General features: G+C 57.2%; 1 protein-coding gene across 4 annotated transcripts in view; it reads left to right on the top strand.

The window, feature by feature from the left end:
- The window catches only part of EVC2 (EvC ciliary complex subunit 2), a 35,090-nt gene extending 18,522 nt beyond the window's left edge, over positions 1-16,568 (top strand). For all 4 annotated transcript variants that reach the window (XM_084904696.1, XM_084904698.1, XM_084904697.1 and 1 more), the window contains 11 exons: positions 442-617; positions 2,143-2,302; positions 5,259-5,719; positions 7,406-7,610; positions 9,538-9,660; positions 10,415-10,642; positions 11,701-11,915; positions 12,038-12,125; positions 12,205-12,401; positions 13,691-13,792; positions 15,181-16,568. In XM_084904696.1, coding sequence (XP_084760822.1) covers positions 442-617; positions 2,143-2,302; positions 5,259-5,719; positions 7,406-7,610; positions 9,538-9,660; positions 10,415-10,642; positions 11,701-11,915; positions 12,038-12,125; positions 12,205-12,401; positions 13,691-13,792; positions 15,181-15,448 — 2,223 coding nt within the window. In that variant the 3' untranslated portion in view covers positions 15,449-16,568. The remainder of the gene's footprint in view (positions 1-441; positions 618-2,142; positions 2,303-5,258; positions 5,720-7,405; positions 7,611-9,537; positions 9,661-10,414; positions 10,643-11,700; positions 11,916-12,037; positions 12,126-12,204; positions 12,402-13,690; positions 13,793-15,180) is intronic.
- The last annotated feature ends 10,151 nt before the right edge of the window (positions 16,569-26,719 follow it).

Below are 26,719 nucleotides of genomic sequence, written 5' to 3'. Positions count from 1 at the left end.
ATGTAAACACACACACATGCACACACGCACACACAGTGCCCTCACCGTGTGCCGTCGCACACCAGGTTTCTGGTCCTGGCGAGGCCCGGAGCGTGTGGCTGCGACAGCGCCGGGCGGCGCTGGGAGGAGACCCGTGGCCATCCTGAGCCTCTGGGAAGACACGGCCACTCCCAGAAGACACTGGGCCTGGGGGAGAACCACCAGCCTCTCCCTTTGCTCTAGGTTTTCCCAGCAGAAGGTCAGTGAGAGGGACAAGGAGGGAATCCATCCCCCTCCTCGCGAGGGGTTCGGATGCGTGGCGTCACCTGGCTGGTGGCCGGTCTGTGGTCCTCTTCCTGCTCACGGTTATTTTCTTTAACAGGAAGTGGGATATTTTAAGTGTCTAGAAAGCGTCCTCTAGATTTTTAATCAGCAAATGCCCTTGCTTTTCTCTCCGCCCAGGAGGAAGTGGAGGAGCTGATGGACTTCCTCCAGGCCAGCAGGAGGTGCCACCTGAGCAAGCGCTTCGGCCACCGGGAGTACCTGGTCCAGAATATGCAGGCGGCGGAGACCCGGGCGCAGGGGCTGCTGAGCGCGGCCGCCGCCCAGCTCACCCTCCTCATCCAGAAGCACGAGAGGTAAACCCCGGAGCGTCCCCGGGACCAGACCAGCCGCCGAGCCCACATTCCCCGCCCGAGGCCTCTGCTCTGTTCCTTCACCGAAGGCTCTGTCCGCTCCTTACTTACATCTTAAGAAAATTCTCTGATTGTAAGACTCCGGCTCGTTGTAGGATTTAAAAACAGGCACGATAGCCCGGGCCTGTGTTGCTCAGTTGTTAGAGTGTTGGCCCGTGCATGGAAGGGTCTCGGGTTCGATTCCTGATCCAGGGCATGTACCTGGGTTGCTGGTTCTATCTCTGGCCCCCCATGGAGCACATGCAGGAGGCAACCAATCGATGTGTCTCTCTCACACCTCTGTTTCTCTCCCTCTCTCTCCCTTTTCTCTCTCTAAGAATCAATGGGGCCAAAACTGGTTTGGCTCAGTGGATAGAGCGTCAGCCTGTGGACTGAAAGGTCCCGGGTTCGATTCTGATCAAGGGCATGTACCTTGGTTGCGGGCACATCCCCAGTAGGAGGTGTGCAAGAGGCAGCTGATCGAGGATTCTCTCTCATTGATGTTTCTAACTCTCTATCCCCTCTCTCTTCCTCTCTGTAACAAATCAATAAAATATATTTTTTTTTAAAAAAAAGAATCAATGGGAAAAATATCCACGAGCAAGGATGAACAAACAAACAAAAACAAAAAAAAGGAAGAAAACATGCAAGATAGTTCAGCAGCCATACCATGAGCCCCAAATGCTCATCGTTCAACTTCACCAGGTACCAACTCATGGCCCACCCTGATGGGGTATTTTAAAGCAAATCCCGCCCTGACCGGTGTGGCTCAATGGATAGTGTCGGCCTGCGGACTGAAGGGTCCCAGGTTCCATTCCGGTCAAGGGCATGTACCTTGGTTGCGGATACATCCCCAGTAGGAGGTGTGCAAGAGGCAGCTGATCGATGATTCTCTCTCATCGATGTTTCTAAGTCTCTATCCCTCTCTCCCTTCCTCTCTTTAAAAAATCAATAGTGTATTAAAAAAAAAAAAAAAAAAAAAAAAACTTAGAAAAATAAATAAATAAATAATGCAAAATCCCTTTTTACTGGGAAAGGGGTGGTGGAGGTCATGCAATTACGCCAGGGGGTAATCTCATCCGGAAACAGCCTCACACACACCCCAGAAACCAGGTCCTAGTAAAACCAGTACCGTGGCCCGTCAAGGTGACTCACAGAATTCCCCTCACCGAGCCCTCCCTACACTTACCTCTTAGACTTCGCTGGTTCCTGCTTGTCCCCAGGACTTCCGGCCCACCCTCTCCTCGGCTCCTGCCTCCCACAGGCAGACGGACCACTTTCTCCCGGGCCTTGCCCACTTTCTGCCTCCTGGTGGTCTCTCCCGGTACTGCTTTCCACCATGGTCTGCGGTGTCGCTGACCTTGCCCTTCCTGTGTCTCAGGACTGTCTCCCCGCCCGTGTCCTGCCCCCCCTCCCGCGGGGTAAAGACCCTCATTCAGACCAAAGTGAGAACGTGGAGGCAGCGCTAACCCGCGTCTCCTTCATCTAGAGCAGGGTACCTGGACGAAGAGCAGACGGAGGAGCTGATGGAGCGGGCTCAGACGGAAGTCTTCTCCATTAAACAGAAGCTGGACAACGACCTGAAGCAGGAGAAGAAAAAGCTCCACCAGAAATTAATAGTGAAGAGGAGACGAGAGATGCTGCAAAAGGTACGTACGTGAGGAATTCTGCCACTTACTCTCCGTGTAACCGTTCTGAACACCCGCCGAAAGACACGCCATTCACCACGATGGGCCCCTGCACGCCATGCGCAGCACGCTCCAGTAACACGGGCAGGAGTTACCCTTCCTGCAGGGAAGGCGTTACCGAGCATCCTATATAATAAAAGCCTGATACGCTATGTGTCCGGTTGTAAGGTCAGCCGTTCAACCAATCAAAGCGTAATATGCTAATGGTATGCTAAGGCTGTTCAATCACTCGCTATGCCATGCACTAACCACCAGGAGGCAGACAGTTGACCAGTTGCTATAATGTGCACTAACCACCAGGGGGCAGAAGCTCCAACTGGTACGTAAGCTTGCTGCTGGGGTCTGGCTGATCTGGACTGAGTGAGACAGGCCAGACAGGCCCTGAAGCCCTCCTGTAGTCCATCCCCAGCTGACCAACCTCCATGTCCTCCCCGGCCCTAATCATGCACCAGTGGGGTCCCTCTGCCTGGCCTGTGCCCTCTCGCAATCTGGGACTACTTAGGGGATGTCAGAGAGCCAGTTTCGGCCCGATCCTTCAGGCCAGGACAAGGGACCCCCTGGTGCACAAATTCGTGCATTCCCCACTGTCCTTGGATGAAAGAAATCGCTGGCACACTGTGCCCTCAGTCGTGGGCACACCCCCTCTGCCCTGCCCTCATCCCTCCACACACCCCAGCTCGCACGCTCTCAGGTCCCTGCTGCCTGAGTGCTTCACCTCAAACAAGATACTTCCCCCCTGCCTGCCATCCCTCCTGGCCTTGGGCCCTCCCCCTGCCTGCCATCCCTCCTGGCCTTGGGCACCCCCCCCCCCCGCCTGCCCTCCCTCCTGGCCTTGGGCCCTCCCCCTGCCTGCCCTCCCTCCTGGCCTTGGGCACCTCCCCCTGCCTTGGGCCTCCCCCTGCCTGCCCTCCCTCCTGGCCTTGGGCACCTCCCCCTGCCTGCCATCCCTCCTGGCCTTGGGCCCTCCCCCTGCCTGCCCTCCCTCCTGGCCTTGGGCCCTCCCCCTGCCTGCCCTCCCTTCTGGCCTTGGGCACCTCCCCCTGCCTGCCCTCCCTCCTGGCCTTGGGCACCTCCCCCTGCCTGCCCTTCCTCCTGGCCTTGGGCCCTCCCCCTGCCTGCCCTCCCTCCTGGCCTTGGGCACCTCCCCCTGCCTGCCATCCCTCCTGGCCTTGGGCCCTCCCCCTGCCTGCCCTCCCTTCTGGCCTTGGGCACCTCCCCCTGCCTGCCCTCCCTCCTGGCCTTGGGCACCTCCCCCTGCCTGCCCTTCCTCCTGGCCTTGGGCCCTCCCCCTGCCTGCCCTCCCTCCTGGCCTTGGGCCCTCCCCCTGCCTGCCCTCCCTCCTGGCCTTGGGCCCTCCCCCTGCCTGCCCTCCCTCCTGGCCTTGGGCCCTCCCCCTGCCTGCCCTCCCTCCTGGCCTTGGGCCCTCCCCCTGCCTGCCCTCCCTTCTGGCCTTGGGCACCTCCCCCTGCCTGCCCTCCCTCCTGGCCTTGGGCACCTCCCCCTGCCTGCCCTTCCTCCTGGCCTTGGGCCCTCCCCCTGCCTGCCCTCCCTCCTGGCCTTGGGCCCTCCCCCTGCCTGCCCTCCCTCCTGGCCTTGGGCACCTCCCCCTGCCTTGGGCCTCCCCCTGCCTGCCCTCCCTCCTGGCCTTGGGCACCTCCCCCTGCCTGCCATCCCTCCTGGCCTTGGGCCCTCCCCCTGCCTGCCCTCCCTCCTGGCCTTGGGCCCTCCCCCTGCCTGCCCTCCCTTCTGGCCTTGGGCACCTCCCCCTGCCTGCCCTCCCTCCTGGCCTTGGGCACCTCCCCCTGCCTGCCCTTCCTCCTGGCCTTGGGCCCTCCCCCTGCCTGCCCTCCCTCCTGGCCTTGGGCACCTCCCCCTGCCTGCCATCCCTCCTGGCCTTGGGCCCTCCCCCTGCCTGCCCTCCCTTCTGGCCTTGGGCACCTCCCCCTGCCTGCCCTCCCTCCTGGCCTTGGGCACCTCCCCCTGCCTGCCCTTCCTCCTGGCCTTGGGCCCTCCCCCTGCCTGCCCTCCCTCCTGGCCTTGGGCCCTCCCCCTGCCTGCCCTCCCTCCTGGCCTTGGGCCCTCCCCCTGCCTGCCCTCCCTCCTGGCCTTGGGCCCTCCCCCTGCCTGCCCTCCCTCCTGGCCTTGGGCCCTCCCCCTGCCTGCCCTCCCTTCTGGCCTTGGGCACCTCCCCCTGCCTGCCCTCCCTCCTGGCCTTGGGCACCTCCCCCTGCCTGCCCTTCCTCCTGGCCTTGGGCCCTCCCCCTGCCTGCCCTCCCTTCTGGCCTTGGGCCCTCCCCCTGCCTGCCCTCCCTTCTGGCCTTGGGCACCTCCCCCTGCCTGCCCTCCCTCCTGGCCTTGGGCCCTCCCCCTGCCTGCCCTCCCTCCTGGCCTTGGGCCCTCCCCCTGCCTGCCCTCCCTCCTGGCCTTGGGCCCTCCCCCTGCCTGCCCTCCCTCCTGGCCTTGGGCACCTCCCCCTGCCTGCCATCCCTCCTGGCCTTGGGTGCAGCAAATGCCGCTCCCCCAGACTCAGTTCATGGGTGTTAAGCAACTCATTGAACCCTCACAACCACTCTGCGAGGGGGACGCTCTCATCCCTGCTTTACAGGCCAGGAAATGGGTCCCGGCGAGGAGGAGACACTGCCCCGCCCCCGCGCCCGCCCCCCTCCTCCCCCCGCCCCCCCCCCACCCCCGCTGTCAGTGGAGAAGCAGGATCGGAACTCCATCTGCCTCCTGGGTGCACAGATGAGGGTTGGCTGCACATGGGACAAAAGAAGTTCCCCCTGTGTGTGGGGTGCTCCCTTATGGATAGCTTTCTATACGAAGCTTGCTGAGACAGGCTTCCCGGGCTCTGCTCCCCTCAGGGCGCTGTGGGCTGAGTGTGACCCCTGTCCTTCCCCCGAATCCCCGAATCCCGCAGCACAAGGAGCAGCGGAGGGAGCAGCTGTCCGTGGGGGAAGCCTTCCGCGCGGGAGCGGCGGAGGACGTGGGCCGGTACCTGGGCCAGTGGCGGAGCCTGGCGGTGGCCCAGGCCGCGGCCCTAGAGGAGCTGCAGGAGCGGCTGGACCAGGCGGCGGGGGACGAGCTGCGGGCACTGGCCCTGGCGCTGTCGGAGAAGGCCACCGAGGAGCTGCGGCGGCTGCAGAGCTCGGCGCTGGCGCAGGAGCTGCTCAAGCGCGGCGTGCCCTGGCTCTTCCTGCAGCAGATCCAGGAGGAGCACGCCCGGGAGCTGGCCGCCCGCGCCGAGCAGCTGGAGGCCGAGGAGCGGGCCCAGGACCAGGAGGGCGTGCGGGGCGTGCGGCAGCGGCTCCAGGACGACGCGCTGGAGGCCTCGGCGGAGGAGCAGGCGGAGCTGCGGCACTGGGGGCGCCGGGTCTTCCTGTGAGTGTGTTATGCCCAGATTTCATGATCCCCAAAGACCACCAGGGAGCCATGTCCGATGCAAAAGCAAAGAGCCTTTATTCGAGCTAGCTCGAGCTCAGTCCCACACACACCCACCGGTGCAGCGGCGAGGTGGAGAGACAGAGCGAGCTTCAACAGGACAAAGGTTTTATAGGGGTCTGGGGCAGGGGGAGGGTTGGACCCCTGAGTTGGCTGACCCCGATTGGTCAGTTCCAGGTCAGGATTTTATTCCAGGGCTTTTCAGCAGGGACTTACAGCAGGTTCTTACCGCACAAAGGGCAGGAAATGAATGACGTATTCCTGGGTCTCAGCTATGCCCTGCTACCTCCTGATTGGTCAAGGGTGGCGCACAAGGCCAGCATCGAGATAACCACTAAGGGCACATAGGGCTGCCTCTTCAACAAAGGGAAGTTCTGCTTATAGCCTTGCTCTGTCCTTTCAAGTGACCCTGCCGTCCCCACAGTGCCCTCCCGCACAGGCGAGGGAGGGCTCCCCTGGGGTGATGGGCTGCTGGGCACACAACCTCTGGCAGTGGACGGACGAGATGGACGCCATGTCTGAGTCTCGTTACTCCCAGCCCAGGGAGGAGGGCGCGGTGACGCCCAGAGCACTCACTAGCTTAGGGTTGCACTGAACAGGCGGGGCCGTGGGAGGCAGGCCTGGTGCTCACGAGAGGGCACGGTGCCCCCGGGAGCTGTGATGGCCGAGTCTGAGCCAGTCTGTGGGCAGCTGGGAACTGAACCCAGGACGGATGGCTGCGCAGGGACCTCGCCTGCTCCCTGGGTGAGAACTGGTGTCTGACGAGGGAGAGGGAGGAGCCCCTTCGTCCTGGAGCCCGGGGTCCTACCCATCAGTGTGCCTTCAAGCTGCCTCTTTGAACAAACCAGCCGACCGCCAACCTAGAAAGCCCGGTCAGCAAAGAAACCCAACCGGGACCCTTCCCCTGCTCTTTCCTCTGTGCGGGACGTCCGGTCATCCCACCGCCCGGTCAATTTGCATATTAGCCTTTTATTATATGGGATTATTGGCCGTGTTCCCCGAGGTGTGCTTTGCATCCCTGTGACTATTATCGATAGTATGACCGGTCACTTGTACTTATTCTTTTTTTTTTTTTTTAATATATATATATTTTATTGACTTTTTACAGAGAGGGATAGGGAGCTAGAAATGTCAATGAGAGAGAAACATCGATCAGCTGCCTCCTGCACACTTCCCACTGGGGATGTGCCCACAACCGAGGTACATGCCCTTGACCGGAATCGAACCTGGGACCCTTCAGTCCGCAGGCTGACGCTCTATCCACTGAGCCAAACCGGTTTCGGCCACTTGTACTTCTTAACTCGCTTACCTTTTTCCACCCGTCCCCGACCCCGTCCAGTCTGGCGGCCATCAGTTTGTTCTCTGTGTCTGTGAGTTTGTTTCTTTTATTCGATTCCACACGTACATGGAACCCTGTAGTATTGGCTTTGCTCCGTCCGGCGTGTTTCACGGAGCCTCACACCCGCGGGTCCCTCCGTGCTGTCACACGTGGCAGGAGGTCACCATGCCGTCACTGCCAAGGCCGGGGCGGGCAGCACCCGGGCCCCGCGATGGACGGGCGGGTGACGATGCGGTGCGTGTGTGAGGGGATGTCACCAGCCTCACCCGGCCCTGCCCCCCTCCCAGGAGGCTGTGCGGCGCCCCCTTGTCGCTGTCGGAGGAGGAGCTGCTCCGGCTGCGGCAGGACGTGCACGGCTGCTTCGCCCAGATGGACCGGAGCCTGGCCCTGCCCCGCGCCCGGGCCCGCGTGCTGCTGCAGCGGCTGCACGCCGCCTGGCGGGAGGCGGAGCTCCTGCGGCTGGACCAGGCGCTGGCCGCCCCCGAGCTGCAGGTAGGACGGGCATCTCCGTGGGTTGCTTTTTGTTTTTAATCCTCCCTGGAGGAAATGTTTATCAATATTTTTATTTTTTTTATTTTTTAAAAAGCACGCAGACCTTTATTATTTATTTATTAATATTTTCTATTGATTTTTTACAGAGAGGAAGAGAGAGAGTTAGAAACATCGATGAGAGAGAATCATCCATCAGCTGCCTCTTGCATACCCCCTACTGGAGATGTGCCCGCAACCGAGGTACATGCCCTTGACCGGAATCGAACTCGGGACCCTTCAGTCTGCAGGCCGACGCTCTATCCACTGAGCCAAACCGGTTTTGGCAGACCTTTATTTTTGATTTTTAAAAAATTTCTTTATTAAAGCATTGGTCTGCGGACTGAAGGGTCCCAGGTTCGATTCCGGTCAAGGGCATGTACATTGGTTGCGGGCACATCCCCAGTGGGGGGTGTGCAGGAGGCAGCTTGTCAATGTTTCTCTCTCATTGATGTTTCTAGCTCTCTATCCCTCTTCCTTCCTCTCTGTGAAAAATCAATAAAATATGTTTTAAAATAAATAAATAAATAAAAATTTCTCTATTGATTAAGGTATCACATATTTGTCCTCATCCCCCCATTCCAATCCCCCACGTCCCCCCACTCATGCCCCCACCCCCCATTGTCCTTGACCACTGTTAGGCTCATATGTGTGCACATAAGTCCTTTGGTTGATCTTTCCCTTTTATCCCCACCCTCCCTCTGAGGTCCAGCAGTCTGACCCATGGCTCCTTGTCTCTGGGTCTGTTCTTGTTCATCCGTCTATGGTTTTCACCATTTCCCCCAGACGAGTGAGATCATGTCCTACTGGAAATGCACTTATAGGAACCGAACATGAGACTAGCAATAATGGTTATGCTGAGAGGCAGATGAATCAGTCTGTAGTGAGTTTCTTTCTGGGCCAGTAATTCTTTTGATACTGTTTTTGTGGGTTTTTTTTTTTGAGAGAGAGAGAGAGAGAGCGGAAGAGAGAGAGAAGGGAAGAGAAGCATCGATCAGCTGCCTCCCGTACGCTCCCTGGCCGGGGATCGAACCTGTAGCGTAGGCATGTGCACTGGCCGGGAACTGAACCCACCTTTCTGGTGCACGAGGTGACCTGCCAGCCAACTGAGCCAGCTGGCCGGGGCCTCTCGACGGCAGAGGTGGGCGGCTCCTGCTGAGACCGTGGGTCCCGGGCCCCACGCCCGCCCGGGCCTCACCTCACCTCACCGGCCCCACCCTCCTCTCCAGCGTGTTGGCGTCAGCTATTCCTAGAACCGCCAAGCATGTCCTGCCCTTAAGGTCTGTAGTGGACACACCGGTGCCCGCCCAGCTCCCCCTGCCCGGGGCCTTGCACCGTCCGCCAGTGGCCATGACCCTGGAGCCTAGAAAGTGCCTGTCACATGGCAGGTGCAGCACATTTTGGATTCTGTTTATTTATAAACCAGTGGCCCGGTGCACGAAATTTGTGCATGGAGGCGGGTGTCCCTCAGCCCGGCCGCACCCTCTCCAATCAGGGACCCCTCAGGGGATGTCCGACTGCCAGTTTAGGCCTGATCCCTGTGCAAGGTCCCTTGCATTGTGCTGTGTTACATGGTGTTGTGTCATAACGTGCTGTTGTGCTATGCTGCGGTGCCTGACGGCACGCTGTCTTGTGTTACTTTCCGTGTTTTGTGTTGTTACCTAGCGTGAGGTTCTTGCAGGGATCGAACGAGGCAGGTACCCATTTCACAGGTGTGTGAAGTGATGCTCGGAGAGGGTCGCATCTGCTCCCCTCGCTCACGAACTGGATCCCAGTTCGCTGGGCACCAGGACCTCGTCTTGGTCCCCGCCAGCTCCGAGCCTGCCCCGCCCCCAGGGCCTGGCTCTGGAAGCCGGGCTGAGGGATGTGCCACGGGCTCTCCCCTCTCCAGCAGCAGCCCAAGGCGAGGAAGCCGCGCGCCCGGAGTAGAAGCAAAGCCGACCTCCTGCGGAAGTGCATCGAGGACAAGATCCAGCTCTTCGACAGCCCGGCCCCGGAGGACCTGCTGGAAAAGGTGGGCGCTGCCCCTCGCCCGATGCCCGTTGCGCTGGGCAGGACACGTGGCTGCCATGCCCCGGTGGTGGGTAGGGGTGGGGGGTAAGATGAGCTACTTAACTGAGGGAGCTGGTGGAGGGAATGGGTTTCCTCATCTGGAATTCCCTGAGCCCTTGGTTGCGGGTCCTCTGGGGGCTCGTGTCCCGGTGGGGTGAACAGCGTAATGAAGCCCCCCAACCCAGGCAGAGAGCGTGGAACGTGGGGTCACAGAAAAGAGGGACAAACACCTGCAGAGTGAGCACGCCTCGCGGGCTGAGGGCTGGGACGCTCAGCCGTCCTGAGGGCTGGCACAGCAGCCAGCGTGGGAAGCGTGGGGCCGGCGAGGGTGGCCGGCGCGGGTGGGGTGCAGGTGGGGGTGCAGGTGGCAGAACAGAGCCCACCTGCCCAGGGGACCTTGCCTGGGGCCGGGGAGCCTGAGCCACATCCTCCGCCGGGGGGAGCCTTGAAGGATCTCGTGCCCCACGCAGCGAGGTTTGATCTACCTTCCAGAGCGGTCAGCGCGGAGGAGCAGCCGGACCCCAGAGCCTGTGGGGTGTCACCAGAGGGCCCCTGGGTCTGAGGCTGCAGACTCCCGGCCCGCGTCCTTGTAACTACTGCAAACCTTGCACAGAGCCCTGAGTTAAAGATGGGAACCCAACGGCGGCTGCTCCGAGCGGCCACTCTGGCTGCTCCTCCCTCCGCTGACTCCGCTGGCCCTGGCCCTGCCCCCCCAGGTCCGCGCGGAGCTGCGGCGGGAGCGGGTGCAGCAGCTGGAGGCGCAGGAGGGCCGCTTCGCCGAGGCCCTGGTGGCCCTGCAGTTCCAGAAGGCTGCCCGGGCGGCGCGGACGCTGCGGGCCTACACCGCCCTCCTGAGCGTGCAGGACCTGCTGCTGGAGGAGCTGAGCGAGTCGGACACACTGACCAAGGCGGCCTGCGCCCAGATACTGGACTCCCACAGCCCCGTGAGTGCGCCCCCGGGAGGTGGGGCGCTGTGCGTCACCCCTCTACTCACCTGGTTCTCCACCCCAATGGGCGGGCTGCCCTGTCCCCCTGCAGGGCCTGGGCCGTGGGGAGGGGTCAGTGAGGCTTCTTACCGGGAGCACAGGGTCCCCCTCAGCTTCACGCTGTCAGAGTCGGGGTGGGGGGGTGGGGGAATAAAGGCCTGACATGAAACCCGTTGGCAGCAATGGCTCCCGGGGAAAACTACCGAGTGCGCCCGTCTGACAGAAGATGTCGGCGGGTCTGTGGAGCTGGGACACGTGCAGAGTGTCCCTGAGTCCAGGCACGGGCAGGGACGGGACATGAAGGAGGCAGGACAGGTGCAGTGGGCCATGCGGCCCCTAAGGGACTGCACCCCGTGTCTGCACTGAGCTCACACGGACGGCTGGCGCCCACCTCCCCCGCTGTGGCCTGTCTTCCTCTCCCCTCGGCCTGCTGCCCACTAGCTGCTCCTCACCCATGTGTCCATTCTATCTGAATTCTCTCTCTCTCCCTCTCCCTCTCTCTCTTTCTCTCCCCCCCCCTCTCTCTCTTCCTCCTTCCTCCTATACTCTGTCTTCCCCAGCTTTTCTCTTCCTCCTTCCTTCTCTCTCTCTCTCTCTCTCTCTCTCTCTCTCTCTCTCTCCCTCCCTCCCTCCCTCCCTCCCTCCCTCTCTTTCTCCCCCCCCCCTTCCTCCTTCCCTCTCTCCCTCCACCTCTCTCTCCCTCCCTCTCTCTCTCCTGCCCAGTTTCACAGCTCTGAGGCATCTAGGCCTTGCTGGAGTCGCTTACAGATGCTCATAGCGGCTCCGTGGCTGCAGCCCTCACTCCGCCCGGGGCCCGGGCTGTGCTGACACGAGACACGGACCATTTCCGTGCGCATCCTGCAGGTGCCAGGGAGGCGCAGGAAGGGCAGCCTTACCCCGAGGTCACGGGCTGGGAAGCAGCACCTTCCCGGCCTCCTCTGCCCCGGCACAGAGCCGTCTTCCTGAAAATAAACGCCACCCTCGGTGTGGCGCTCACCCCCGCCCCTCCGCTGCAGGAGCTCCAGGAGCTGGAGAGGAAGCTGGAGGAGGAGCTGGCCCTGCAGGAGGCGGCCCAGCGGCAGCGGGCCCTGGCCGGGCGGCAGCAGTGGGCGGGGGACGGGCCCGGGCCCCTGGCGGAGCCTGAGGACGCGGAGTCCGAGGGGCAGGTCTCGGCGGTGCTGCGGCGGGCGCTGGGCCGGAGCCAGGAGCTCCTGGAGCGCCAGCAGCAGAGGTGAGCCTGCGGGCATCCCCGGGAGGGGGCTGGGCACGGGAGGCGCCCCCCGCTGGCCGGGCCTCCCTGGGCTGACAGCGCCCCGGGGGCTGGATGGCGGCTCACGCGGTGTCCCCCTGCAGCCGGCGGGAGGAGCAGGCGTGCGCTGTGGTGCTGGAGGACCTGCTGGAGACCATGGAGGCGGAGGCCCTCGGGGGCCTGTATGGCCAGGTGAGGGCGTGGGCCGGGCTCGGGCTCCACTTCCGGCCAGCTCACCACGCCCTGTGCTCAGAGCTGTCCTTCCCCCCAGGAGCTGCGGCTGGCCTCCTACCTGGCCAGGCTGACCATGGTGCCCGTGGGCACGCTGCGCCGCCTCCTGAGCATGGCCCTGCCCGCGGCCCCGCGGCCGGAGCTGCTGGCCTTGCTGGACTCGCTCAGCCAGAGGCAGCCGGACCCTGAGGCGGAGCAGGACGGTGGCGGGGAGCAGGCCGACCTGGGCCGCAGGGGGTGAGTGGGTGCCCGGCCCCGCGGGGAGCAGTGAGCAAGAGTCCGGAGAACAGATGGAGGGCGGGCGCGGGACCACGGCACAGCCTTGCTGGCCGGCACGCCATTGCCCAGGGCGGGGCTGCCAGGACTGTCATCCTGGATCGTTTTCCGTCCTGTGGTCCCACGGGCTTCGTCCACACTCTCTCCTTCTGTCACCAGTTTGCTTTCCAGGGAGAATCTTAAGGAAGTAAGTTTTCTGGGCTGTCGCTATGCCGGACGCACATTGTGAAATACATACATGCTAGAAACAGTGTGAAAAACACAACAGGGAAATCATGGTTCTACCAGCTGGAGGGAAGGGCTGGTGGTATTTGACTGCAGTTCTTCCCTCACATGTTTCTCTGCTGGGTTGTGTGTATTCACGTGTATGCATGTGCATCCATGCGTGCGTATGTGTCTGCATACCTGCATGTGTGTGTGCGTGCATGTGTCTACTGTGTGTGCATGTGTGTGTGGTAATCCCTGTGCACAGCCTTGCATCGTGCTTCCCAGAACCCCGGGCAGAGGCTGGTGTTCTTATTTCTTTCCAGCTCTGGCCGATGTGCAAAGTCCCTTTATATAATAACTAGAGGCCGGTGTGCGAAGATTCGTGCAAGATGGGCCTTCCTCCCCCTGGCTGCCGGCACCTCCTTCGCTCCGCTGGAGCGGCCTTCTGCCTTCCCGCTGCCCAGAGGCCCGGAGCTGCTGGGGCTCTGCGGAATGCCTGCGTCCTGCCCCCTCCCTGCCCCCGCTGCCTTTGTTGGGTTAATTTGCATACTCACTCCTGATTGGCTGGTGGGATTGCAAAGGTTTGGTCAATTTGCATATTTCTCTTTTATTAGTGTAGATTACCACACTGTTTAGAATATATTTCCTTTTATTTTATACACAATTTTTAAAAATATATTTTATTGATTTTTTACAGAGAGGAAGGGAGAGAGATAGAGAGCCAGAAACATTGATGAGAGAGAAACATTGATCAGCTGCCTCCTGTACACCTCCTACTGGGGATATGCCCGCAATCCAGCTACATGTCCTTGACCTGAATCGAACTTGGGACCCTTCAGTCCATAGGCCGACGCTCTATCCACTGACACAGTTTAGAGTCATGCTCTCACAGCTGTTGAAACGCCTCTGTAGGTGTTTTACCGGCTGTCTGTTTCCCCCGAGGCGTGTGCTGTGGGACCCTGTTGCCCGGCTGGTGGCGGGGCTCCTCCCCCTCGGGCGGGAGGTCAGCTCCTGGGCCAGTGTCTTCCTCCTTCTCGCCTCAGGAAGCACCAGGGCTGGTGGCAGGCCTTGGAGAGCAGGCTGCGCGCGGAGCTGAGGCGCAGCGGCCTGGAGAAGGTGCTGTGGGCGCGCCGGAGGAAGGAGAGGTGATGAGGGCACCTGCTGGGGGGGAGGGCGGGGGGAGAGGCGGCTCGGGGACGAGGGCAGCCTGAGAGCTGGTGGAAGGGGCGGGACGAGAAGGGGCCACCCTTCCTAGAGACCATAGTCTCCTCCTCCTCCAGGAGCTGAGGGTGAGCCTCCAGCTAGCGGGGGTGTTCGCTTACCCTACGTTAGTGCTGGGGTTACTGTACGCCTTTAACCAGCGGCCCTTTCGATGGGATGTCATTAGAAGAGGGGATTCCTCCCAGCCTCCCAGGAAGTGGGGGCGGTAGCCCCGGAGCTCAGGGGCTCGGATGCAGGGGCCCTGGTCTGCGCTGTCAACTGGCCCCGGGACTTGGGACATCTAACTGGCCCCCTATCTCCCTAACCTCCCAGGCCAGTGCTTCCCTCCCTACCGAGTGTCTTTCTCCTTTAATGGTGCCCGCACCCCGGGGAGCAGAGGGGAGGGGGCGGAGTGGCTGCAGGCAGCTGAGCAGTGTCTCCAGGGATGCCCTCGGGAGAGGATGTGGAGAGAGAGGAGCAGCAGCTAGTTCAGTGTGGGCCCTGGCAACAGCGGGAATCCAAAGGGCGTGTCTGGGAGCCCTGCCCCTCCCCTAATTTCTCAGAGCCCCTGTGCAGGTGCTGAGGCCACACCCCCTGAGTGCCCCCCCACCCCCTCGGGGACCTGTCCAGTAGGCTGCAGGGCAGATCTTAGTCCCCGAGAAATTAGATCCGGACATGGAGCCCCACCCCGGAGGAGGAGGTCCAAGCTGGTCAGCTGTGGAGGGCTCCACCAGAGAACACGGGTCGATGTGTGGCCTCAGGATGGGGAGCATCCCCAACGCGCCCCTCTCCCCTGCTCCAGGCACCTTTTGTAATGAGCCAGCCACAGGAGGGGTGACCTGGGAGGGGGCAGGGGCTCTGAGGTGTAGCCTGTGCCAATTTCCCTGGTGTAAATACTCCCACCGTGGCCGATGGCAAGTGAACAGCAGGATGGCAGCAGGTGAAACTTTTTTTAAAATTTAATATATTTTAATGATTTTTTACAGAGAGAAAGAGAGTTAGAAACATCGATGAGAGAGAAGCATCGATCAGCTGCCTCTTGCACACTCCCTACTGGGAATGTGCCCACAACCAAGGTACATGCCCTTGACCGGAATCGAACCTGGGACCTTTCAGTCTGCAGGCCGAGGCTCTATCCATTGAGCCAAACCGGTTTCGGCAGGTGAAACTCTTGACACTGTGGGTTGTGAGCCGGTCAGATTGACTGCAGCCCATCTCGGGGGCCATCCGGTGATCAATGAGAAAACCTCTCTCTGTGAGGGTACTTGGTGGGGGCCCTGGCGGCAGAGAGGGGGTGCTCCGGACACTCACGTGTCTCCCGTTCTGTTGGCAGCATCCTGGGGAAGCCGTGCCCTCTGCTCAGGGAGCGGAGGGTGTGCGCGGGGGACGGGGGCTGGCCGCGCCTGTCCCTGGAGGCCAGCGGCGACCTGGTGCCCGTGCCCATCGTCGGGGCAGAGGCCCTGGATTTCCTGGACACCGGCGAGAAGCTCTTCATCTTCCGGAACCCCGCGGAGCCGGAGCTGGCGCTGCACAGGCCGCCCCGGAGGAAGAAGAACTTCCTGAACGCCAAGAAGGCCGCCTGGGCCGCGGGCGCGGACTAGCCTGCGGGAAGACGCCGGGGACGGCAGACGGACCATGTGCTTTCTCCTGCCCGCCTGTGTGGGCACAGGGCACCGTCTGCCCATGTCAGCTGCAGGGGCAGACACGGGCACCCCGACAGAACCCCCCCCACCCCCCCGACTTTCCGGGGCCCGGTTTGCTCTGTGGTCAGGAATTTCAAGAGGGCCTGCTCTCTTTGGAGGGGCGTGATGAGGGGCGACCTGTGGGAACCCTTAACACTACCTGCGTGATTAGGGTCCACTCAGGGTCCGGCTTCTGGAGGAGGCCACACACTGAAATGAAGAGAGAGACTAGAAAAGAGTTAATTTGGGACAAATGGGGGCCCAGGCGGGAGTCAACCTCTAGTGGGAAGACTCTCTAGGCTCTGGCCTTGCTGTCCCTTTTATTGGGGCTGCTGTGGGATACACCCAGTACCCTGAAGCAGCTTTGGGAAACACCCAGTACCCTTAAGCAGCTTTGGGAAACACCCATAGCCCTTAGGCAGGTAATAAGTGGATTATCCTATCAGTAAGGATTTACAGGATTACAAGATGGGGAAGTTGCCTCAGTTACCATTGTCTCAATTAGATAGGGTGTGGTTGGCTCTGACCTTTCAGAGCTTCAAGATTGACCAGCCTCTTTCTATTAGTGAGACAGTGATTGGTTTCTGGCTGGGACTGGGCATGAGTACTTGGTTCCTGCGCCCCGAGGGCCTGCGGTGACCGCCCCCATGCACGCCCCCCAGTGCCCGGATGCGGTGAGGGCTGGGGGTGGGAGGCAAGGCTTTCTCTTTTCTTTTTTTCTTTTTTTTTCTTTTTAATATGTTTTATTGATTTTTTTTAAATATATATTTTTATTGATTTTTTCCAGAGAGGAAGGGAGAGGGATAGAGAGCTAGAAACATTGATGAGAGAGAAACATTGATCAGCCACCTCCTGCACACCCCCCAACTGGGGATGTACCTACAACCACAGTACATGCCCTTGACCAGAATTGAACCTGGGATCCTTCAGTCCACAGGCCGACACTCTATCCACTGAGCCAAACCGGTTTCGGCAAGGCTCTCTCCTATATATTCTGTTTGTCAGGGGAATTTCCGAGAATAAATGCATTTTACACAAAGTTGTTCTTAGTGAAGCTCCTTTTCGCTGTTGGTGGGAATGCCCACTTTTCACTGCGGCTGCGTTTCGGTCACGTGATCTGTTCCTCAGAGATTTGCCCTCTCATTCCCGTGGCCAGGAAACGTCTTCAATTCAAATCAGAGTTCCTTTTCCCTCTTTATTAAAAAATGTTTTTTTGTTGATTTCAGAGAGGAAGGGGGAAGGAGGAAGAGAGAAATCTCAACGATGAGAGAGAATCATTGACCGGCTGTGTAATAACACTGGGGACGAAGCCCAAATCCCAGGCATGTGCCCTGACCGGGAGTCGAACCGTAACCTTCTGGTTCATAGGTCAATGCTCCACCGCTGAGCCGCGCTGGCGAGCACTTTGCCCTCTTTACACATGAGGGGAGCCAGTGGCTTCAGGAGGCGAGTTGGCATGTGCAGGATGTAACTCGCTCTGTGGCCCTGGGCCCTGTCCTTTCCCGGACTCTGTCCGTGGGCACAGCCCTCACTCGTTTACCTACGAACGCACTGGGTCCTGACGTCTCACCTGTGTGCGCACCCTTCCCACCCTCCCAGCAGCGACTGGGGCCCCTGAGGCCCCCCAGGGGCTGGACCAGATCGGGGGGGGGGGCGGGGGGAGCATTACCGAGAATCAGGCCAAGGCGATGGCCGTGGGTCCTTCCTGCGGGCAGGGAGTGGTCAGGAAGGAATCTGTCCCCAGCGAAGCGAAGACGAGGGCTCTGAGGAAGCACCTGTTTGGTGGGAGCAGGGGTGGGGCCCCCCCAGCTGCTACGCCCACGTCGCACCCCTCTCTGTCCCCAGCAAGGAGCCAGCGCTGCCCCAGCACACAGCCAAGGCGCTGGCTCGGAGGGCAAGTGCTCGCTGCAGTGGCACCGGCTGTGAGGGAGGAGGCCTGGTTATGAACCCGGCTCTCCCTGCTTCAAACCCTCCTCTGCCCAAGACGCCCGTTTCCTTTGGGGGCGTGAAGGCCAGGCCTTCCATGCCGTTCCCGTCAGAGTGAGTCCGTGTACGTGCAGCACGTGCGGTGGGAATCAGGCGAAACAGGTACACTCTTTAAGCATCCGGAGGGTGAGGGACTGCAAGGTCCTGTCCTGCTGGTGACTCAGCACCCGGATTTGCTTGGGAGAATGGCATCTTTGAAGTACTCTGCATTGCATGCGTGCATGTGTTCGTGCTGGAAATCAGCTGCCACGGCTGAAGGAGGCACACATCTGCATGTTAACTCGCTCGTCCTTCCTTTCTCAGCGCTGGTCACGGGGATAAGGTCCCTGAGAGGAAATTCCGAGCAGAAAGGCTCCCATTAGTCCCGACAGAGAAGCCTGGCCGGAGAGAGGCACCTGTGTCTTGAGCCTGTGTTCTGTGTCACACGCAGAGAGGAGAACAGTCCGTTGTGTGGGAGAAGGCGCAGTGGACAGCGTGCTGTGGTCCTGCCTAGACCTTGGAATTCCCGTCCCAAATTTGGGAAGCTTCCCTCCTTAGGAGACCTGCCTCCCTGACACAGAAGTCATGACTCGCTTTCCCAGCTTCCCTTGCGCAGCAGGGCAGGCATGTGACTCAGGCTCCACCAATCAGATGCACTCGCAGGAAACCTGGATTTGGAAGAGAGCAATGATTGGCTGAGGTGGTCATATAGGAAAACCCACTTCTTCCTGAGGATGCTACGGAGGGGCAGGGGGGCCAGGGTCCTGAGGTCTAGCCTCCGATCGGCCTTGGGAACCAGGATGTCTGAGCCCAGTGGAAGGGGCAGTGGGAGAACTTCCCTGGAGGTGACCAGCCAGGGGGGAAAGGGGGTTGGACATGGTTCCTGAATTTTGTGGCCCCCAAACCTCATCCTCAGGCCCTGAGGGTCTGGGAGGCCCCTGATATCTAGCTCAGTGGTTGGCAAACTCATTTGTCAAAAAAACAAAATATCAACAGTACAACGATTTAAATTTCTTTTGAGAGCCACATTTTTTATTTTATTTTTTAAAATTTTATTGATATTTTACAGAGAGGAAGAGAGAGGGATAGAGAGTTAGAAACATCGATGAGAGAGAATCATCGATCAGCTACCTCTTGCACATCCCCTAGTGGGGATGTGCCCATGACCAAGGTACATGCCCTTAACCGGGATCAAACCCGGGACCTTTCAGTCTGCAGGCCTGCGCTCTATCCACTGAGCCAAACCGGTTTCAGAGAGAGCCAAATTTTTTAAACTTAAACTATATAGGTAGATGCATTGTTATTAACTTAATGAGGGTACTCCTAAGCTGGTCTTTGCTAAAAACTCCAGGGGCCAAAGAGCCGCATGTGGCTCGAGAGCCGCAGTTTCCCGACCACGGGTCTGGCTAATACCATAACCTCTGGCAGGGCCCATCCTGGAAGGCTTGTCGGGAAGGGGACACATCGGAAACGCCGCAGACCTGCAGCTCTGGCACAGCTACCAAAATGGAAAAGAAAAGGAGCAAGTAAGAGAAAATCCCCGTTTTCCTCAGACAGAGACGAGAGGAAGGAGAGCCGTGTGCTGCGGCCGCCAGCCGCCCCTTTGCTCCCTGACACGGAGCCGAGGTTTCTGTGCGCCAGGTGCTCGCTGAGTGACAGACCCCGAGAGGCGCAGAGGGAACCAGGCGCCCAACTCCTCGCCAGCGGAAATTCTGGAAAATGACCCTGCGGGCTGCAGGCCTGAGGCGTTTGAAGTCGCCTAACTGAAAGCCCGAGGGTGTTAGCTGGGTGAACTAGCAGGGGGCTGTCCCCCGCCCCCACCCGCACCCCCACCCACAGCACGATCGCAGGGAATCTGTTAGCGACAGTCCTGGATGGAAGGAAAGCCTCAGACGTGGTCCTGGGCGCTTCCCCTCCCACTGCTGAGAGTGAGGCTCTCTTGGGAAAGGCTTGAAGCCCCAGCAGCCCTCAGCTTTCTATGGTGCCTCACAATTAAAAAAAAAATAAAAAAATTATATATATATATATATATATATATATATATATATATATATATATATATATCTCAGACCTGCCTGGAGGCTCCGTGGAGAGCAGGCTAATGCCGGGCATATGGGCTGCATGACATAAATGGCAGCTTTCCCCATAGAAAACAAGGTGTGCAGGAGGCAGCTGATCAGTGATTCTCTCATCATTGATGTTTCTATCACTCCCTCTCTCCCTTCCTCTCTGAAATCAATCCTAGCTAATAAAGAAGGAATATGCAAATTGTCATGCCGTCACAAAGATGGTGGCACCCACAGCGGAGGTGGGGTTTCCGTAGCACAAAATGGCTGCACCCACAGCGGAGGCCAAGTTCCGGTAATGAGCCCTAACTGGCAACCAGCAGGGGCCTGAGGCTGTGTGGTGCTGGGCAGGGGCAGGGGACTGGGGGTGGGGCTTGACAGGGGACCTCAGGCTGCACCCCCAGCTCACTTCGTGCTAAGAGTGTGACCCCATGGAGGGTGGGGATCTGCTTTCGGAAGAGTGCCCAGCAGCAGCAGATGTTCCATTAGCTCTTGGTTGAATGAGTGAGTGAGTGATTGAGTGAATGAATGAGAGAATGAATGAGCAAATATGCTTTGAAAATTGTGAGGCACCAGCTGAAACTGGTTTGGCTCAGTGGATGGAGTGTTGGCCTGCAGACTGAAAGGTCCCAGGTTTGATTTTGGTCAAGGGCATGTGCCTGGGTTGCGGGCACCTCCCCAGTAGGGGGTGTGCAAGAGGCAGCTGATTGATGATTCTCTTTCATGGATGTCTCTAACTCTGTCCCTCTCTCTTCCTCTCTGTAAAAAATCAATAAAATATATTTTAAAATAAACAAATAAATAAATGAATGAATAAATAAATAAAAGCAGCCAGACCCTCCCCACCCCCGCCAGTCCTAAGGAAACATGTTTGCGAGCAGGCACCGTCTCACAAACCCTCACAGGACTTGCCTGGGAAGCAGGTGAACCTGGGACCCTAAGCTGTTTGACATCCAGGGGAAAAGAGCTCAGGCATGGAGGTAGATGGTTCTGGGTTCTAGTCCAGGGCCTTTGATTACTTGAACAACCTCAGGTTCGGTGACCTCCCTGAATTCCCATTTTTAATCTCGAAATCCGGGGGGAAACATCACGTGGGTCCTAGCACTGCTGTGAGGCCCAGTGAGGCGATGTGCGGGGCCCGGGTGGGCTCCCTGGGGCCCTCCCTTGATGGGAAGACGGCTTGTCCAATTGGACCGTGAGGGGAACCCGTCTCGGGAGGTGAGGGTCTGGCCCCGGCTCCTCTCTGGTGGCTTCATCCTCCGTCTCATGGTTCCTCGGCGGGAAGCTGTCTGGGAAGCCCCGGAGGCTGGTACGCAGCTGTCATCTCCTGAGCTTGTCGCCTCGAGCGTCTTGAGGATGCTCAGTTGTTTTCTCAGGAACAGAAGGGAAAATTCATAAACAAAAATATAGGACGAAATCCTGCTCCTGAGAGGCAAGCTCCCCGGGAGACAGAGCGGCTTGGACCTGGTTCGTATCTGGCTCAGAGCATTGGTTCCCTGAGACTGGCACAAGGGCAAGCACACTTAGGGGCCTGGGGCGGGCCGGCCCCGCCATTAACCCCGCGCTTTCTGTAGGGTCTGCGCCTGCGGGCGGCACTGCCTTGAGGAGCAGGGCCAGAGCGGCCCAGGGCATCGCCTGGGATGCTGAGCAGCCCCATCTGGACTGGCCAACGGGGTCTGCTGCTGACCTCGTGGGTTCCAAAGGACCAAGATTTTTGTTTTTGTTTTTTAGTATATTTTTACTAGTGGCCGGTGCACGAAATTCATGCATATTAATAAGGGATTAATTAGAGGAAATATTTTAATATTGCTATTTGCCCTTTCTCTATAATAGAACTGTCAGAGATAAAGAAAATTAGTAAGATATATAAAAATCTTCCTCCTGTCAGAGTCTGGGGTACATTGCAGGATCCAGAGTCAAGTCCCCACCCACCCACGGTGCCTTAAAATTGCACAAGACCCAGACCCAGCTGTCCCCACCCCCATTGGGTGAGATCCAGACCCGGCCAGCCCCACCCTTGTCAAGCCCCGCTGGGCGGGGGGTGGGTGGGTGGGGGGAGGTTATAGCCTCAGGTCCCCCAGCGCACTCTCAGGTACCCCTGCCCAGTGCTGGGGCGGGAGGCATGGCCTGAGGTCCCTGGCCCAGCACAGGGCAGGCAGCATGGCCTGAGGTCCTCCATCAAGCCCCACTGGACTGGGGATGCAGCCTCAGGTCCCCCAGACCAGCGCCCAGTGAGGGGAGTGGCCTGAGGTCCCCCAGGCCAGCGCTTGGGTGAAGGGTGTGGCCTGAGATCCCCTATCAAGCCCTGCTGGGCAGAGGGCACAGCATGAGCTGGGGTTACAGCCTGAGGTCCTCTGCCACACAGCCTCAGGTCCCTGCTGGTTGCCTGTTAGGGCTCATTACGGGAACTCGGCCTCTGCTGTGGGTGCCGCCATTTTGTCTTACAGAAACCACACCTCCGCTGTGGGCGCCGCCATCTTTTTGTGATGGCATGACAATTTGCATATTCCCTCTTTATTAGCTAGGATTGATTTCAGAGAGGAAGGGAGAGAGGGAGAAATAGAAACATGAATGATGAGAGAATCACTGATCGGCTGCCTCCTGAACACCTCACCCTGGGGATTGAGCCCACAACCTGGGCATGTACCCTTGACCAGAATCAAACCTGTGATCCTTCAGGCCATCGGCCAATGCTCTATCCACTGAACCAAACCGGCTAGGGCTGAAGCACTAACCTTTAATATGAAACAGAAATGTGGGCACTGGCCTTTGTTCTGGCCTCGATGAACAAAGTTAAACTTTATCCATGAGGGGACGGACAGAGATGGGACCCCAGCTTCTGTCTCCATCGAATACCGGTAGATCTTACCACACCAGCGTCTCCCACACGTGGGTCCTTTCCTCACGATCCCGTGGAAGAGCCCGGTTCCCACCGGCAACAACGGGAGTTGGGGAGAGGGGAGGGGAGGGCCGATTGGCATGCGGGACCCAGGGTGTTCTTGTCCGTCCAGAACGCCATCCGAACCCCCTCTCTCACCCTTCATTACTTAGAGTTGACTAAACATGACGTGTGACATGAATTCCCACTTAGACAAGGCCACTGAAGGACACGTGGAAGATAGTTCAGCAAATAGTCTTAGCGTCAGGACGGTGGAGAATGGCAGCCTCTAGGCTGGGAAGCATCTGGGTGTGACCCCCCACCTCCTCCCTCTGCAGAGAGGGGAGAATGGAAAGGGGGTGTGAGGGGGATGGGAATGGACACACAGAGCCCAGACCCACGTCACATCTGTCTGTCCCCCGGGAAGAAGCTATTGTTCCTTGTGACAGCTGGCCATTAAACACGAGCGGCCTCGCCATGGTTCATGCTCAAGGCCGGAGGAGGAAATACTGAGAGGCACTGTGGGTAAGTCTTCAAAGTAACGGGCACTTCCTAAGCGTGGCCCAAGCCGGGGGGCAAGTGGGAGTGTCTGCGCTCCTTCCGTCCACCAAGGGGCAGCCGTACAGCAAGGGTGGGGGTCAACTATACCTGTGCATCCCCTGGAGTTCATGGCCTGGATGGGGTAGGGTCAGAGTTGGACCTGAGTTAGAGTTAGGGTTAGGGTTTGGGTTAGGGCTGGACCTGCATTAGGTTCAGGGTTAGGGTTAGGGTTCAAGTTATGGTTAGGTTTAGGGTTGGAACTGCATTAGTGTTAGAGCATTGTCGGTTAACTTTTGGGTTAGTGGTGGACCTGCATTAGGGTTAGAGCATTGTGGGTTAGGATTAGGGTTAAGTTTAGGGTTAGGTATAGACCTGCATTAGGGTTAGAGCATTGTGGGTTAGGGTTAGATTTGGACCTAATTAGGTTTAGAGCATTGTGGGTTAGCTTTTGGTTAGGGGTGGACCTGAATTAGGGTTAGAGTATTGTCGGATAGGGTTCAGGTTAAGTTTAGGGTTAGGTTTGGACTCTATTAGGGTTAGAGCATTGTGGAAGAATTGGAATTTTTAATAAGTAGGAATGGTCATTGTCAGGCACCTGGAGTAGTAGAGACAGTTCAATGTTCCTCCCATAAAGCAAACTCTAGTCTGGGGATGGGGTGAGGTCTGACCCACCATTTGTGGAAAGTTTAAGAGCATTTTTCTTTTCTCCTTTTTATTATTTTTTTTAAATAAATGTTTATTGTTCAGATTATTACAATTGTTCCTCTCCCCCCCACCCCCATTGCTCCCCTCCACTTGGTTCCCACCCCACTCTCTGCCCTTACACCCACCCCACTGTCCTCATCCATAGATGTATGATTTTTGTCCAGTCCCTTCCCCATCCCCATCCCCCTTTCCCCCTGAGAATTGTCATTCCACTCCCTTTCTATGCCCCTGATTCTATCATATTCACCAGTTTATTCTGTTCATCAGATTTTTTTATTTATTTGATTTTTAGATTCACTTGTTGATAGATATGTATTTGTTATTCATAATTTTTATCTTTACATTTTTCTTCTTCTTCCTCATCTTAAAGATGCCTTTCAGCATTTCATATAATACTGGTTTGGCAGTGATGAACTCTTTTAGCTTTTCCTTAAATGTGAAGCTCTTTATCTGAGCTTCAATTCTGAATGATAGTTTTGCTGGGTAGAGTACTCTTGGTTGTAGGTTCTTGCTATTCATCACTGAATATTTCTTTCCACTTGCTTCTGGCCTGCATAGTTTCTGTTGAGAAATCAGCTGACAATTCTATGGGTGCTCCCTTGTAGGTAATTAACTGTTTTTTTCTTCTTACTTTTAGTATTCTCTCTTTGTCTTTTGCTCTTGGCATTTTATTTATTTATTTTTTTAATATATTTTATTGATTTTTCACAGAGAAGAAGGGAGAGGGATAAAGAGTTAGAAACATCGATGAGAGAGAAACATCGATCAGCCATCTCCTGCACACCCCCCACTGGGGATGTGCCCGCAACCAAGGTACATGCCCTTGACCAGAATTGAACCCGGGACCCTTCAGTCTGCAGGCCGACGCTCTATCCACTGAGCCAAACCGGTTTCCGCTGCTCTTGGCATTTTAATTATGATGTGTCTTGGTGTGGTCCTCTTTGGATTCCTTTTGTTTGGGGTTCTGTGTGCTACCTGGACTTGTAAGTCTATTTCTTTCACCAACTGGGGCAAGTTTTCGGTCATTATTTCTTCAAATAGGTTTTCAATATCTTGCCCTGTCTCTTCTTCTGGCACCCCCATAATTTGGATGTTGGTACACTTGAAGTTGTCCCAGAGGCTCCTTGCTCTATCTTCATATCTTTGGATTCTTTTTTCTTTTTGCTTTTCTGGTTGGGTGTTTTTTACTTCTTTGTATTTCAAATCATTGACTTGATTCTTACGCTCCTCTAGTCTACTGTTGGGTCTCTGTGTAATATTTTTTTATTTCAGTCAGTGTATGCTTAATTTCTAGTTGGTCCTTTTTCATATCCTCGAGGGTCTCATTGAATTTATCAGCCTTTTCTAGAAAATTCTTAAAAAACTTTATAACTGGTTTTGAACTCTATATTGTCATTTGCTTTCCCCCATTTCTTTCATTTGTGACCTGTTTCTTTGTCTCAGCATTTTGGCTGTGTCTTTGAGTTGATAGAGTGGCTTTGTGTGCTAGGTGTACTATAGGACCCAATGGCTCAGCCTCCCCAGTTATGTGAGTGCACTTCTTTGTGGGCTATGTCCACAGTTTTGTTGTAGTTAAGCCTTAATTACTGTTGGTATTGGAGGAATTGGCTGTGAGAATCAGCTGTGTCTAAGGTGGGAGAACTTTGTGCTAGAGACACCCTTATGAGGCAAGACTTGCTTCAGTGGGGCTTTGGTGCTCACTGAGTCTGCCCCCTGAGTGTGTCCCTTATAGATCTGAGGAGTTGTAATCTGGATGGTCCTACTCTGACCCCTGGGTACACTGGCTATTGGATCTCCAAGAAGGTGCTAATTTAGCCTCTGCCTGAGGCCACAGAGAGATCTGCAGATTCCTCTTCTTTATTTGGGTTTTGGAGGTGCCCAGATGAGGCCAGCTGCGAAGCAATGCAAGCTACTGTGCGGCTGTGGACTTTATTTTGTATGTTCTGGGTCTCACTGACTTAGCTGCAGTCTGTTAGGTAAGTTTAGATTTCAAAGGACCAGGCCATTCATATGCAAAATCCTCTGTGCACAGCTGGTGTGAGTCAGAGTCTCAGGGCAGAGCAAACAGCAATGGCTTCCCATCAGCCCTGCCCTAAGAGGCCCCCAGGTCTCAATGTCCCTTGGTAATCGCTGCAAGCACCTCTGAGAGAAAGCCGTCCTTGTGTTCCGCCTGCTGCCAGATAGTCCAATTTCTCCCCATATGAGTCTGGGTCCCTAGAACTGGAGTTGATAGCAGTCAGGAGTTTTTGTCTCCCTCCTGATTGAGAAAGCCAGCCGCATACTCAGTTGCCAGCCCTCTCCGCGCACGTGCCTCCATACCTCTGCCTTTACTTCCGCAGCTCCTCTGAGTCTCCATGTGCTTTTCTCTTTCTTTCTAGTTGTAGAATTTCCATTCAGCCAGCCTTCCTGTGGTTCTGGATGATGTCCGTTTTGTCTTTTAGTTGAAGTTTTGAAGTTGTTGTGTGAGGCAGCAGTTCAGGTGTTTACATATTGGTTTCTCTCTCTTTTCTCCTTTTTAAAAATGTTTTTTATTGATTTCAGAGGTAGGAAAGGAGAGGGAGAGATAGGTACATCAATGTGACACATCCATCGGTTGCCTCCTGCGCAGCAAGTCTGCTATCTGGGCATGTGTCCTGACTGGGAATGGAACAGGGACCTCTTGGTTCATGGATTGATGCTCAACCACTGAGCCACGCCATCTGGGAAGAGTATTTTCTTTGGGCGGAGAGTTTTGTGTATTTCCCCCTGGTGTGCAGATTGCACCTTTGTGTCTATAAAGTCATAACAGAGATGATGATAATAGTGACCATGTAATCAATAATACAAGTTGTGATTAAGGGGGACTGAGCCTCGCATGGCTGAGTGTGGCTTCATTCCCTGGACCAAGTGAGCCCCCACCCCCATCTCTACGTTTCTCATTAAAGTTGAGGACTCTGACCACCCCACCCCACCCTGAATAAGAGCAGCGTCGGAGGGAGGACTGCCTACGAAATCGTTTATTCTGAGCGAGGAATGATGCGGACTGGAACAGAGCCA

The sequence above is a fragment of the Pipistrellus hanaki genome, assembly GCF_964339955.1.
Source record: "Pipistrellus hanaki genome assembly, chromosome: 1".
Taxonomy (NCBI): domain Eukaryota; kingdom Metazoa; phylum Chordata; class Mammalia; order Chiroptera; family Vespertilionidae; genus Pipistrellus; species Pipistrellus hanaki.
Note: the sequence above shows the minus strand (reverse complement) of the source record. Positions and strands in the feature narration are given on the sequence as shown.